The following is a 15,992-nucleotide window of genomic DNA, read 5'->3' as shown; positions in this document are numbered from 1 at the left end:
CCAGAGTGACCCACACGGGGTCATCCAGCTTGTGAGTGACAGAGCTGACACTCGACCCAGCTGACTCTAGAACAGAGCTGGAGGGAAGTTCTAAGACCCCACCTCCCACCATGCTTTCCTGCCCCCCAACTCCCATCCCCTGACTATCTCAGGCTGAGTCATCAGAGGTCAGCTCTCTCCACTCCTGATGTCCCCCCAGGAGACCCTGGAACCAGCCTCATCGCAGGTGGTGTGGCTAATTCCAGGCCTGACACCACCGGCTCCAAAAAGGGATCCCTCCCCCAGGAGATGCGGGCTCGCTCCACGTCCTTGTAGGGTAGACCCTTGTCCCTGGAATGGCCTCTTGCTCAGGGAGCTCCCAGAGGTGGAATCTGATGCCGGGGAGGGGAGAAGGCGGCTAGGAACGGTGTTAGAGCCCAGCTGTGCCCCCTGCCCTGTAACCTTATGCTCTCTCTGTGTATCTGCCCCAGGGACACCCCAGAATTCCTGGCCAGGACTGGAAGGGTCATCTGGGGTTCCTGGCCCCTGGGGACTCTGGTCCAGCTGTCCAGGCTGCGTGGCCTGGGGCATGAGGTGGATGAAGCCTGCCATTTATAGCTCAGAAGGAGTGGGCTGCCCTCCTGCACCGTCATTCTCCAACTGGGGACTTCTGAGAACCGGGGTGGGGGAAGAGCTCTGTGTTGCCATCAGGCCACCTCACAGCCCTGAGACTCAGAGTCACTTATTGAGCACCTACTACATGCCAGGCACTGTGCAGGCTTCGGAGACATGATGCTAGACATGACTCAGCCCAGTGGGGAGAGACAACCAATACCTGCAAACCCCTGTGGAATTTGTTAGGATAAGGCAAACTGCTGTCTTAGGTTGAGGTCCCCCAGAAGCAGAACATGAGACAAAAATTCGAGAGCAAGTAATTTATTTGGGAAGCTACCCAAAGAGACACAGGTAGCGGGTGGGGAAGTGAGAAGCGTTACCACTCTGGAAGTCTGGAGCACAGTGCCACCAGGGACCTCTGGGGGGCAGCAGAGAGCATGCCCTTCAGAGTTTGAGGACCTGAGGGGTGAAGGAGCTGGGGTATTTATCTACCAATTCCCATCCTTGTCGGTTGAAGGCTGATCCTGGGGTGTTGATATAGGGCCACCACCAGCTTCAGCAGCTGGAGAAAGACACCCCCGCACCCCACCATGCATAGGTGCTGGAAGAAGAAAGCCCTTGGTATAGGGGGACCTGATTAATTTGGGGTGGAAATCAGGGAAGGCTTCCCTGAGGAGGTGGCAATTGAGGTGAGGGCTGAAGGAGGACTGTAAGGGGGTTGCCTCTCCCCTGCTCCAAATCTCTCCTGGAGTTTGAGGCATGCAGAGAGACCGAGGGGCCAGAGTGAATTTACCGAGTACTGGAGGAAAAGAGCAAAGATGGTCTCAGCTTGCATCCTATGGAATCTTGCTCACTGAATAATAATATAACAAGGATGATAATCGACATGGCACTGGCTAAAGATGACCCAGAGCGTCAACAGATGTGCTGAGCCGGTCACGTGCAGCACGTGGGCAAGGGGTGGGCGGGGATGGGGAACTCGACCCTTCACTGAGACCCTTGTGCAGTGTGTACTTGGAGTCCCCTCAGCAGGAAAGTTGCTTATCAAGGTCACACAGCTGGCACTGTGCCAAAGCCACGATTTGAACCTGAATCTGTCTGATTTCCCCCGACCCTGAAACCACCACTGCTCCAGCCCTGCTGCCCTGTTTATTAAGAATCACCAGGGAAGGAGCCAGTGTGGGGAGGAGGGAGCAAAGGGCCCCGTGTTCTCCCCAAATTCTCTGAGGCAGACTCCAAGGAACTGTGTGGATTACAGACCTTGCCCACAAATGCTGAAAAAGAGGCATGACCACAAGCTTTATGGCATCATCATAATAATTAATAATAATTATGGTTAACACTGACATTTCCCTCAATCTGCCTGTGCTGTTCTAAATGCCTCACATATATAAGCTCATATATTAATTTTCACAATAACCCTATGAGATGGGGCTATTATTATTCCCATTTTACATCAGGAGAAACTGGAGCACAGAGAGGTCAAGAAACGTGCTCAAGGCCACACAGCTGAAAATGGCAAAATCAAGATTTGGACTCAGGCTGTCTGACTCCAGAGTTAACACCCTGAACCTCTGTACTATGCCCTGAACAGCCTCATCTGCTTGACCTCCAGCCCAAATTACCTTTGCAGATGACAGCTGCTTCCCATTGGGTGTCAGAGCTACCACTACTGAGAGATGATTCTCTGTGAGTCCCGGGTGTTTCCACACAACTCACAAGCAGGGGTGTGAACAGCTTTCGTTCTGGCTGTCTTTTCAAGAATGTTCGTGTAGCAAGCAGCCCCGGAAGATAGAGAGAATTTCTTGCTCTGGGGCAGAGGGCAGGTTTGTTTGCTGTCCATGTAACCAAGTTAATGCTTCCCTCTGAGATAAAGGTTTGTTCACAGTCCACTAGAAAAGACAGGAGTTTCTGAGCTCAGAGTTACTCAGCTGTGGTGCAAACCCAACGTGCACCTGCATTGTCTCCGTGGCATTTGAGAGGAACCAGCAAAAACATGAAGTTCATACTGCCTGCTGTGCTGTGAGTAGTAAAGTCCTTTGTCTCTGACCCTGGAGTCTCGTATCTTCTGCCAGCATCCATGAAACTGGCAGGTTAAATTGTCAGCTTACAGGTAAAGTCTCAGACCCTTCACAGTCCTAGATACCTATTTGCTCTCTCTATGATGCCAGCTGTCACCAAGATGTCTCACCAGGGATCCTGGATTTAACCTGTTTAGGTTTCACCTCTGCTGCTGCCTTTCTGACCTGGTGCAGAGTGGAACGTGAGGCATGACATGACGTGAAGCATGTCATTCTTTCAGGTTGATTTCTCAACCTTGGTACCGTTGACATTTTGGGCTGGATCATTCTTTATAGTATAAGGCTGTCCTGTGCACTGTAGGATGTTGAGCAACAACCCTGGACACTACTCACTAGATGCCATTAGCACCCCACCCCCAGTCATGACAAGGTAAAATGTTTCCATACATTGTCAGTGCCCCCTGGTGTGTGGCCTAAATCATCCTCCTTGTTGAGAACCACTCCTTTTAGGAAGGACCGACAGCTTAGGCAACAGAAAAAGCTGCCTTCTTTGTCTTAGGGAGTCTATTTTTCAGAGAGATCCTTCTCCACTCCCAAATTGTCAATATATAGAAATGATTCCTAGATTACTCTCAGTATGAACACTGGCATATTGGAAGTCTCGTGACTTTGGAACAATGAATGAGTTAACAAGCAAATGATAAAAAGTCACAACAACACCGTACACCCATGTTCATGGCAGCATTATTCACAATAGCTAAAAGGTGGAAGCAAACCAAATGGCCTTTGGTGGACGAATGGATAAACAAAATATGGTTCACCCACACAATGGAATATTATTCAGTCTTAAAAAGGAAGGACATTCTGACACAAGCTGTAATGTGGATGAAACTTGAGGACATTATGCTAAATGAAATACGCCAGTCACAAAAAGGACAAATATTGTATGATTCGTCTCATATGAGGTCCCTAGAGTAGTCAAATTCACAGAGACAGAAGAAAGTAGAAAGGTGGGTGCAAGCGGCTGAGGGGTGGAAATGGGGAGTCAGTGTTTAATGGGGACAGAGTCCCCATTTTGCGAGATGAAATGCTACTTAACTATACACTGAAAACAGATTAAGATGGTAAATTTTATGTTATGTGTATTTTACCACAATTTTAAAAAAGTAACAACAACAAAACAACCAATAGCATCTGTTTAGTATTTACTATGCACCAGGCCCCGTGTGTTTTAGATGCAGTATCTCAGAGTTTACAAACTTTAGTTATCCCCACGTCACCTCTACCCTTTTGCCCATGTCTTACTTTGGGTTTCCCCAAAAGTAGACCCCCAAACAAGAGTTTGTGGGAGGTGGTTCCTGGAAGCCTGGTGAGAGAGTGGGGAAAGGAGACAGGAAGAGGAGGTACGTTCATGAGTGGCTACCGCTGCGGGCAACCAGGGGTTGTTTCCACTAGGGATCTTATGAACACTTCTGACGTCTACTCTGAAGTCATCTTAGAGTCATCCAACTGAAAGGTCAGGATGCTGGGGGTATTTGCCCACCAACTCTTGACCCTCAGAGATTGATGGCTACACCCTGGGCATTAACACCCTGCAGCTTCTGGTCTGCCACACGCGGGCCAAGAACACTCTGTATCAGAAGTCGTTGGCATGTGATGGGAACTGTCTGCAGGTGAACTACGGGTGTGTTGAAGGAATGTGGGGAGAGGTCACCAACAGTGGCTGCTAAAGCCATGTCTGTGTACCAAAGGTTCTATCATTTCCTTGATTTTTTTTTCTTTAAATCTATCATTTAAAAATGTCTCAGGGGCTTCCCTGGTGGCGCAGTGGTTGAGAGTCCGCCTGCTGATGCAGGGGATGCGGGTTCGTGCCCCGGTCCGGGAAGATCCCACATGCCATGGAGCGGCTGGGCCCGTGAGCCATGGCCGCTGAGCCTGCGCATCCGGAGCCTGTGCTCCGCAACGGGAGAGGCCGCAACAGTGAGAGGCCCGCGTACCGCAAAAAAAAAAAAAAAAAAAAAAATCTCAGGTGGGTTAGTCATTGTGAGCATCCACCATGGGGTACCATGGTCAGAACCAAAAGGTGTAGAAGGTGACAGTGCACCCCATCATTTTCAGATACTTGCAAAAGAGATCTCGGATTCAAGTCCGGCTTTATTTTATTTATTTGTTTTTTAGTATAAGTTTATTTTATTTATTTATTTTTGGCTACGTTGGGTCTTCGTTGCTGCGCATGGGGTTTCTCTAGTTGTGGCGAGCCGGGGCTACTCTTCATTGCAGTGCATGGGCTTCTCCTTGCGGTGGCTTCTCTTGTTGCGGAGCACGGACTCTAGGCACGTGGGTTTCAGTAACTGTGGCATGTGGGCTCAGTAATTGTGGCTCGCGGGCTCTAGAGTGCGAGCTCTGTAGTTGTGGTGCATGGGCTTAGTTGCTCTGCGGCATGTGGGATCTTCCCGGACCAGGGCTTGATCCCATGTCCCCTGCATTGACAGGTGGATTCTTAACAACTGTGCTACCAGGGAAGTCCCTCAACTGTAGCTTTATGAGCAAGTGAGTATGCAGATAGAGGGCTGTATCATTGGTTTTAATGAGTACAGAAACCTTATATCAGATGATGCTGAGGGATTCATTCTAAAACAAAGTCAAGAAAACACCTGGGGCGGATCATGCTCAAAGGAGGTAATATTACTCTGCTCCAAAGTGTCTCCAACTAGAATATTACTCAGCCATAAAAGAGGATAAAATAATGCCATTTGCAGCAACAAGGGTGGACGTAGAGATGATCATACTAAGTGAAATAAGTCAGAAAGAGAAAGACAAATACCATATGATATCACTTATATGTGGAATCTAAAATATGACACAAATGAACTTATCAGAAACAGACTCACAGATGTAGAGAACAGACTGGTGGTTGTCAAGGGGGAAGAAGATGGGGGAGGGATAGATTAGGAGGTTTTTTTTTTTTAACATCTTTATTGGAGTATAATTGCTTTACAATAGTGTGTTAGCTTCTACTTTATAACAAAGTGAATCAGCTATACATATACATATATCCCCATATCCCCTCCCTCTTGCATCTGCCTCCCACCCTCCCTATCGCACCCCTCTAGGTGGTCACAAAGCACTGAGCTGATTTCCCTGTGCTATGCGGCTGCTTTCCACTAGCTATCTATTTTACATTTGGTAGTGTATATATGTTCATGCCACTCTCTCACTTCGTCTCAGCTTACCCTTCCCCCTCCCCATGTCCTCAAGTCCATTCTCTACATCTGCGTCTCTATTCCTGTCTTGCCCCTAGGTTCTTCAGAACCATTTTTTTTTTTAATTCCATATATATGTGAGAGCATACGGTATTCATTTTCCTCTTTCTCAATTACTTCACTCTGTATGACAGACTCTAGGTCCATCCACCTCACTACAAATAACTCAATATCATTTCTTTTTATGGCTGAGTAAGATTCCATTGTATATATGTGCCACATCTTCTTTATCCATTCATCTGTCGATGGACACTTAGGTTGATTCCATGTCCTGGCTATTGTAAATAGAGCTGCAATGAACATTGTGGTACATGACTTTTTTTGAATTATGGTTTTCTCAGGGTGTATACCCAGTAGTGGGATTGCTGGGTCGTATGGTAGTTTTATTTTTAGTCTTTTTAAGGAACCTCCATACTGTTCTCCATAGTGGTTGTATCAATTTACATTCCCACCAACAGTGCAAGAGAGTTCCTTTTTCTCCACACCCTCTCCAGCATTTACTGTTTGTAGATTTTTGGATGATGGCCCTTCTGACCCCCTCATTGTAATTTTGATTTGCGCTTCTCTAATGATTAGTGATGTTGAGCATTCTTTCAAGGGTTTGTTGGCAATCTGTATATCTTCTTTGGAGAAATGTCTATTAGAATGGGAGTTTGGAGTTAGCAGACGCAAACTATTATATAGAGAATGGATCAACAACAAGCTGTCTAGCACAGGGAACTATATTCAATATCCTGTGATAAACCATAATGGAAAAGAATATGAAGAAGAATATATATGTATAACTGAATCACTTTGTCCTACAGCAGAAATGAACACAGCATTGTAAATCAACTCTACTTCAATAAAATTAAAACAAAACAAAACAAAGTATCTTCAACTAGAACTTTTCGGCCATGGCACGTGACTCGGTTCAGTCTAGTTCAAGATGCTGACAAACTTCAGGGCTGGTGCTTGAAAGACAGAATTTTGGTGCTTGAAAGAAGCTTTTCAAGGAGTTAAAGTGTATTTGAACATGTGACGATTGATATTTATAGAATAAAGGTTTTTGCTTTCTTTGTCCCTTTCATGGTGGTAGCAGGGTAAACTTTTGAGAAGGTGCCAAATATCTAAGAACGTATATCTGCCCCTGAGAGAATTTCTGTAGAATTCAATTCCATTAGTTAAAATAGTTTTTCTAGGGGACTTCCCTGGTGGTCCAGTGGTTAAGAATCCGCCTTCCAATGCAGGGGATGGGGTTCTATCCCCGGTTGGGGAACTAAGGTCCCACGTGCCTCAGGGCAACTGAGCCCACATGCCGCAGCTACTGAGCCCGCACGTTCTACAGCCCGCGCGTTCTAGAGCCCATGCACCACATCTAGAGAGCCTGTGCTCTGCAACTAGAGAAGCCCGCGCACCACAATGAAGAGCCCAAGCACTGCAAAGGAAGATCCCACATGCCGCAACGAAGATCCCGAGTGCCGCAATGAAGATCTCGAGTGCCGCAACTAAGACCTGACAGGGCCAAATAATAATAAAAAATGTTTTTAAAAAAATAAATACAATAAAATAGTTTTTCTACTAACTGGCGCCAGCCTGAAGCTTGCCACAGTAACTAGACTAGCTATTTATTCTACAACTATCCTAAGAGAACTGTCAACTGCTTTAATTTCCAAAGATTATATTTAAATTCCATTCTTTTGACTATGTTAAAGATTGTATGTTTCAAAGCATCCTTTTAAAAACTTATTTCTTTGTGCTTACAATTTTTTTCTATAGTAGATCATTTTATTGATTAAATTTAACCCCTTCAACAGAAAACAGATCAGTGCATTCCTAAGGATCGGGAAGAGTTTGTTGCATAGGATTTTGGGGTGGGGGGTCAGGGCTGATAAATGGAATATTGCCTGCCGTATCAGTAAACGAAGGATGTTACAGTCTTCAGTGCTTGCAGCCCTCTGACGTGAGCCGGTGAGCCCTGAGGGAACTAAGGAAGGAAAGAATACCTGCCATCTAGCAGCCATCAGACTGCAGCCCCTCCCCACAGTGAGCCCTGTGGAAACTCAGGATGTGAAAACACAGGATACTGGCCCCACATAACAGAGGTGCATATCAAAATAATGATTTCAGTGAGCCCAGACTCTTGTATCTTCCTATACGTAGAAAAGCACTAAATTCCTTAACTTGACATATCTGGTTTTCTTTAATTAACAATCTTTCGATGTTCAGACCATCTGCCCTTTGTTGCAAAACGCCTGTATAACCTGGCTTCCCCCTGGCCTCCCCAGAGCAGTTCTTTCAGGGTTACTTGAGATGCCGCTTCCCGGGCTTGAAGTCCTAAAAATTCCCGCCGAATAAAACATGACTCTCAGCTTTTAGGTTGTGAATATTGTTTAAGTCAGCAGGGCTGAAGAACTGCTCTACTCTTTGGTTATGGTGGTCATTGCATTTGTCAAACGTCAGAGTGAGTTTTACTGAATGTAAATTCTACGTCAATAAACATGACTTTAAAAACTTAAAAAAAAAGTGTCTCCAGCTAGAAATGACCAGTGAAGTGAGAAATTGTTGAGAAGGCAACGCAGTTTGTTTTTTTTAGGTGTTCTTTGTTGGGAGTGTGGTTCTAAAACATTTCTTCATATTGTTACCCTTATGTTGTTATTACCAGCTGACGATTAAAAAAAAACTCAAATAACTTCTTTGGCCTCATCATAGTGCAGGGTTGAGGTACCAGTTGTGTTTTCTACACATTTAAGTAAAATGTGTTTATCCATTTCACACTTTAAAAAAATTATTTTTAATTGTTTTGGCCCTGCCACACGGCACATGGGATCTTAGGTCCCTGACCAGGGATGGAACCTGCGCCCCTAGCGGTGGAAGCACCGAGTCTTAGCCACTGGACTGCCAGGAGAGTCCTCATTTCACATCTACAGTCATCTTGCTTGCCAGTCATTCATGAACTGTATTATCTCATTTAATCCTCCTAACATCCCTGTGCACTAGGCATTATTACCTTTATTTTACATATGAGAAAATGGGGACTCAGAGGGGTGAAATGACTTATCCCAGGCAGCACTCAGGTACACAATATAATGATTCCATATTTGTATATATTGTCAAATGATCACCCCAATAAGTCTAGTGCACAATCATCACCATAAGCTATAATGGAATAAAAAAAAGAATATAGATGTATACATATATGTGTATAACTGAATCACTTTGCTGTACACCTGAAATTAACACAATATTGTAAATCAACTATACTTTAATAAAAACAAACAAAAAAACCCAACCATCGCCATACATAGTTACAATTTTTTTTTCTTGTGAAGAGAACTTTCAAGATCTCTCTTCACAACTTTCAAGATCTCTCTTCACAACTTTCAAGATCTCTCTTCACAACTTTCAAATACACAGTACAGTATTATTAACTATACAAATCACGCTGTACATTACACTTCCTGAGTTAATTATTTTATAACCTGAAGTTTGTCCTTTTTGACCACTTTCACCCATTTACCCTACCACTCACTCCCTGACTCTGGTAACACCAATCTGCTCTCTGTATCTGTGAATTCATTTTGTTGCTGTTGTTTTTTTAGATACCACATATAACTGTATAAAGGACATCAAACGGTATTTGTCCTTTCTCTGTCTGACTTATTTCACTTAGCATAATGCCCTCAAGGTCCAATTGTCACAAATGGCAGAATTTTTTTCTTTTTTATGGCCAAATAGTAATTCATTCATCTTGAATAAACATATCGGCAGCTATAAGATACAGCTACTAGATAAACAACCAGATAAGGAACTAGGCTGCCCCACCCATGAGGCTCTCCTTTCAGAAAGCCCTGGGTAACCTAAATAACTGACCACTTGCGTGGCCCTACTTCTCCCTTCTTGTGCCCTAATTCTTGTTATTAGGCTTTAAATTAGCCAATAAAGAGTGAATCTGCAACACCCCAGGCACCCCACACTTGGACCCTAATAAAGGCAGAGCCCCAGGTCTGTGCTGTCTCTCTACCTGTGACCTCACTGTGTGGCCCTCGGTGTGTCCTGTACCCTCCAGGACCTGTAAGAAATCTTTTTTTCAAAGTTCTCCAATGGTTGTTGCTGAGGTGTCTTGAAATCATAAGAACCACAAGGGCTAGTCCAGCCACACCATTGGCTCTGGTTGGTTGCGGAAATGTCTGTTGGGGTCCCTACAAGTGTTACATGTCCAGGTGGGTGACCCCAGGTGTTCCCAGCTGAGACTGACACACCTTCTCACCCAAGACCTTTGTTTCAAAGGACCTCAGGTAGCCACCATTCACATGATAAAGAGACCCGGGTAAATCAAGGAATGCAAAAACTTAGGCTGGGAAAAAGCTTCCGCTTCCGGTATGGTTACTGACTGGGAACAAATAGCCTGTGAAGTGTTCCAGAGAATTATTTCGAAACCATGCACCCAGTCTGTGCCTGTTTGAGCCTTAAAACGTTACCCAGGTCCCGGGCTTCCCTGGTGGCGCAGTGGCTAAGAATCCGCCTGCCAGTGCAGGGGACACGGGTTCAAGCCCTGGTCCGGGAGGATCCCACATGGCGCAGAGCAACTAAGCCTGTGCGGCACAACTACTGAGCCTGTGTGCCGCAGCTACAGAAGCCCACGTGCCTAGAGCCGGTGCTCCACAACAAGAGAAGCCACCGCAATGAGAAGCCTGCGCACCGCAACGAACAGTAGCCCCCGCTCTCCGCAACTAGAGAAAGCCGTGCGAAGATCCAGAGCAGCTATAAAAAAAAAAAAAAAATTCCCAGGTTCCCTAATTTGCATTAGAGGAATCAGGCGATGATGGCTGTAAAATTCCCAAGAAGGGTATTTCCTTCTATGTTTACTTCAAATGTGGTGTGAAATAAAATTCATACTTTATGGCAAGACAAGCAAAATTCAACCATAAAAATTCTCCTCTGCTTTTTGGCCTTGTCTCTCCACCGAACTGTGCATTGTGTATGTGCATTATTCACCATCAAACCTCCCCCATTGGCAGGAATACCTGCCGTAAAGAGCAACATATTCCTAGCATCAACCAGAGAACTCCTTCAAAGATAGCATTTCTGGCTTCCCTGGTGGCGCAGTGATTGAGAGTCCGCCTGCCGATGCAGGGAACACGGGTTCGTGCCCCGGTCCGGGAAGATCCCACATGCCGTGGAGCGGCTGGGCCCGTGAGCCATGGCCACTGAGCCTGCGCGTCCGGAGCCTGTGCTCCGCAACGGGAGAGGCCACAACAGTGAGAGGCCCGCGAAAAAAAAAAAAAAGATAGCATTTCTTCTTGAGCTTATCAGGGGTCACGTGACCCACCACAATGACACTTAGATCTGGATTATGTAAACTGTCAATAATACACCTTTTGATGTACAGCCTTCTGTCTCAAAAAAACTTATATAACTGTGCCTTGACTTCTAACAGGTGGAACAGTTCTCAGAGCTTTCTGAGATGCTCTTCCTGGGTTATAATCCTCAAATTTGGCTCAAATAAAATTTTCCATTTCTTTCTTAGATCAACTGATTCATTTTTCATTGACGGTGGCCACAGAGGGTAATGGACAAGGAAGAATATCCCAGATGGCAAAACCAGAGACTGCAGTGAATAACAGACAAAGAGGTTTCCCCTCTACAGCCAAAGAACTTATTCCACTTCATAAGCAGGGAAATCTTAAATAGATTCTGCCCTGTGGGATTTGATCGTTATGATGGACCAGTAGCTGGTCTCATATTGTACTATGGGTGAGAGGAGGGCCAGATAAATAAACTTCTAGTTTAAAAATTATTAGATCATGGGATAAACATTCTGTTCTGCTGAAGAAGACTGTGTATCAGGCAGAGATTTTGGACTCTGAGCTGAAAGCATCACTGGATGGGACTTTAGGTTATCTTCTTCAGGGCAGGGTATAAGTGGATTCTATGGGTGGGGAGAAGCATGCTTTCATGTATTCGGTGGCTGGAGGGTTGGAATGTGGACTGCCAGCTCTCCACAAAAATCTACTCTCTCCTTTTGCTGTAATGACAGAATCACAGCCTAGCAACATGGCTGACCACCTATGCCATATTTCCCAGCCTCTCTTGCAGCTAGGTATTACCCAGTGTGGAATGCGAAAAGTACGTGACACTTCAAGATCAGGGACTTTCTTCCCCTGTGCTCGCTGATTTCTTTCTTCTTCTTTTTTTCAATCTAGAGTTCACAGCTTCAACCTCACAGACAATAATAATGTTCAGGGAAATAGACAAGAAATAGAACATTGGGAACCGAGGTTTCTGATTGATTGAAAGGAGCAGAGTCACCCACTGATATAGAACTCTGACTGTTAGTTGAGAGGGGAATAAACTTCTACTTTGCTTGAGCCATTACTCTTTTATTTTTTTAAAATTATTTATTTATTTTTAGCTGTGTTGGGTCTTTGTTGCTGCCTGCGGGCTTTCTCTAGTTGTGGGGAGCCAGGGCTACTCTTTGTTGCAGTATGCGGGTTTCTCCTTGCAATGGCTTCTCTTGTTGCGGAGCACGGGCTCTAGGTACAAGGGCTTCAGTAGTTAGTTGTGGCACGCGGGCTCAGCTGCTCTGTGACATATGGGATCTTCCCGGACCAGAGCTCGAACCTATGTTCCCTGCATTGGCAGGTGGATTCTTAACCACTGTGCCACCAGGGGGGTGTCCCCATTATTCATTTAGTCTTTTGTTTAAGCAAATGTTATGGATTGAATTACATCCCTTTCCCAAATTTATGTGTTGAAATCCTAACCTCTAGTATTCAGAATGTGTCTGATTTTGCATATAGTAGTTAAGATGGGGCCATATTAGAGTAAGGTGAGTTCCTAATCCAAGGTAACTGGTTTCCTTATAAAAAGGGGACATTTGGAGATAGACATGCCCACAGGGAGGATGCCATGTAAAGATGAAGGCAGATATCTACAAGTCAATGGACACCAAAGATAGCCAGTAAACCACCAGGAGTGAGGGGAGAGGCATGGAACAGACTCTCCCTTATAGCCTTGGAAGAAACCAACCTGCTAATGCCTTGATCTCAGACTTGTCTCCAGAGCTGTGAGACAATAAATTTCTGTGATTTAAGCCATATAATTTGTGGTATTTTGTTATAGAAGCCCAAATACAGCAGGTAGGCTATTCATCCTACCTAATACAAAAATTAGTATCAGGAATGGGGTGTTGCAATCACAAAAATCAAAACTTAGTTGCAGGACTTCCCTGGTGGCGCAGTGGTTGAGAGTCCGCCTGCTGATGCAGGGGACACGGGTTCGTGCCCCGGTCCGGGAAGATCCCACATGCCGTGGAGCGGCTGGGCCCGTGAGCCATGGCCGCTGAGCCTGCACGTCCGGAGCCTGTGCTCCTCAACGGGAGAGGCCACAACAGTGAGAGGCCCGTGTACTGCAAAAAAAAAAAAAAAAAAAAAAAAAATTAGTTGCATTAGCTTAGTGACCTGCTGGTAAGGTCACAAATATTGCATACTAGATAACTGACCCTCATTATGCCAAAGAACAACATTTGGTAATGTCATCACCCGTGATCACCTACCTGAAAGCTAGATCGTATGTCTACTAAGCCTGTGTTTCTAGAAGTGATTGTAAAGATTGTAAAGTGTTAGAATGTCACTGTAAGTGGGATGCTCCTTGCTGCTTTCAGCAAGAAATCACAAGAAAGAGATGCTCTTACACAAGAATTGGCCACTTTTCAAAGTCAGGAACATCACAAGTTTGGAAGAGCCAACAGCTTCCTCGCCCCCTAAACAGTATAAACAAGGAGGCTGCCTAAGGCTGCTGTTTCAGATGACCATTAATGGAGAATAACAAAGATGTAGATAGTTCAATGAAGCAAATACTGCAAATTAAATAGACACAAGAACTCTGGCTAGAAAAGAACACGGAATGTTCTAGCAATGGAACTAGCTAGAAGCAACTAGACCAGATGTCTACTAAGTTTTCTGAAGCAACAATGTTGCTAAAAATTCCGAGTTCAGTCTGCAAAATCTTATGACTTCTGGGCTTTTGCCTTGGGTCTCTTTCTTATAGCAGCTTAACCTGACCCTTAACCCAATGTGGGGCTTGAATCCTGATCTCTCTGGTTTCCAGAGTACTTCCTTTTTTTTTTTTTTTTTTTTTTTGCGGTACACGGGCCTCTCACTGCTGTGGTCTCTCCCGTTGCGGAGCACAGGCTCCGGACGCGCAGGCTCAGCAGCCATGGCTCACGGGCCCAGCCGCTCCGCGGCATGTGGGATCTTCCCGGACCGGGGCACGAACCCGTGTCCCCTGCATCGGCAGGTGGGCTCTCAACCACTGCGCCACCAGGGGAGCCCCAGAGTACTTCCTTTTAACCATTATGTGTCCTTTAGGCTGCAGTTTAAGTGCCACAAGATCAGGGATTTTGTTTGTTCTCTGCCAGACTCTTGAAAGACTGTAAATACTAAACAGTAAATAGTAAAATGTGACAGATGTTCAATAAATATCTGTTGGAAGGATGAGGTAATAAACAAATGAACCAAGAGTGATATGAAGGAACTATCTAAGACTGGGACTGTGCCCGGAAGTTCAGAACAGATGGGAGCTGTATTGGGACAGGCATTCCAATGCTGTGGTCACCGAATAAAAACTGGTCTCCTGCTGATGAGGGCCCCCAAGGCGCCCTTCATGTCATTGTTGCGTAGATTGTAGATGAAGGGGTTCAGCATGGGAGTGACCATGGTGTACATCACTGCAGCGGTTGTGCCCTTCTGGGCCGTGCGGGAGGACATGGGGCTGAAATAAACCCTGATGAGTGTGCCGTAGAACAGGGACACCACAGAGAGGTGAGAGCCACAAGTGGAGAAGGCCTTCCGCTTGCCTCTGGTGGACGGGATCCTCAACGCAGCAGCAAAGATGTGTGTGTAGGATACCAAGATGCCCATAAAGGGGGTGATGATGGGCAGGGCGCCCACGGTGTACACCATTGCATTGTTGAGAAAGGTGTCAGAGCATGCGAGCTTCAGCAGACGGCTGAGGTCACAGAAGAAATGGGGTACCTGGTTGTGGATGCAGAATGAGAGGTGGGTCAGTGATATCGTGTAGGTCAAGGCATTCCCAAAGGTTGCAGTCCAGGATGCTGCCACCAGGAGGCTACAGAGCTGTGGTATCACAGACGTGGCATAGTGCAGAGGGTGACAGATGGCCACATGGCGGTCGTAGGCCATGGCGGTCAGCAGGAAGCTGCCGATGCTGGCGAACAACGTGAAGCAGAACGTCTGGGTCAGGCAGCCAGCATAAGGAATCCCTTTGTGTCCTGACATGTGATTGGCCAGCATCTTGCAGATGGTGGTGGAGGTGTAGCAAATGTCCACAAAGTCCAGGTTGGCCAGGAAGAAGTACATGGAAGCTGGACGTCGATGGCAATGGCCAGGATAATAAGCAGGTTCCCCAGTTCTGTGACCAGGTACATGCTCGGGAAGAGTATGAACACCAGCTGCTGTTGCTTGGGGTCCTCCGAGAAGCCCAGGAACAGGAACTCAGAGACCAGGGTGAGATTTGCCCCTTCAACGGCCATCCTGAATCAATCAGAAATGACACAGCGGAGCTGTCCAGGGTCCTGGCCAAGGCCAGCCTCTCCTTTGCACCCTGGATCTCATCCCCTCTTGTTAGTTCAGCCATTCATCAGCTCTTCCCACTCCCTCCTGCAACAGGACCCTCCCCCACCATTTGCTGCATCATTTCCGTCAGTGAACACACCATTCATTCCCCACAGCCCACCTGCAAGATGTCACCTGGAGTTTGGTGGACAGCTCCCAAGCACACTGACCATTTCTCACTTCCATCACGTGTATCTCTATGCCCCAAGGTTTCATCTGGTCACCAGAGTAGGCTCAGCCTGCACACAGGGTAACATGGAAGTGTTGGGGGTTGGCACCCCAAGAGTGACTTTTGGCCAGTGAGGGACAGGCCATGTTGGGTGAATGTCCCGGCTTCATCACTTCTGAGTGAAGCAGTTCTGGGGTGTGTTCTCTCAAGGATCCCTAGAAAGATGACCCCTCGGTTGCCAAGAGTGGGAACCTACTTATCCACACCTCCTTTCTCCAAACACTCATTGGGTCTCCTGGGATTATTTCCCAAATAAACTATTTGCACT

General features: G+C 46.1%; 1 protein-coding gene and 1 pseudogene across 1 annotated transcript; one reads left to right on the top strand and one right to left on the bottom strand.

Moving 5' to 3' along the window:
• The first annotated feature begins 4,671 nt into the window (after positions 1-4,671).
• Positions 4,672-5,329, top strand: LOC101334774 (small nuclear ribonucleoprotein E-like; annotated as a pseudogene).
• A 9,143-nt stretch (positions 5,330-14,472) lies between these two features.
• On the bottom strand, positions 14,473-15,413 carry LOC101332315 (olfactory receptor 1f45-like). The gene is given in 2 exon segments (XM_019951145.2): positions 14,473-15,242; positions 15,245-15,413. Coding segments are annotated over 2 exon segments (939 nt in total).
• Between the last annotated feature and the right edge of the window lie 579 nt (positions 15,414-15,992).

This window comes from Tursiops truncatus, chromosome 3 (genome assembly GCF_011762595.2).
Source record: "Tursiops truncatus isolate mTurTru1 chromosome 3, mTurTru1.mat.Y, whole genome shotgun sequence".
In the NCBI taxonomy this organism is placed as follows: domain Eukaryota; kingdom Metazoa; phylum Chordata; class Mammalia; order Artiodactyla; family Delphinidae; genus Tursiops; species Tursiops truncatus.
Note: the sequence above shows the minus strand (reverse complement) of the source record. Positions and strands in the feature narration are given on the sequence as shown.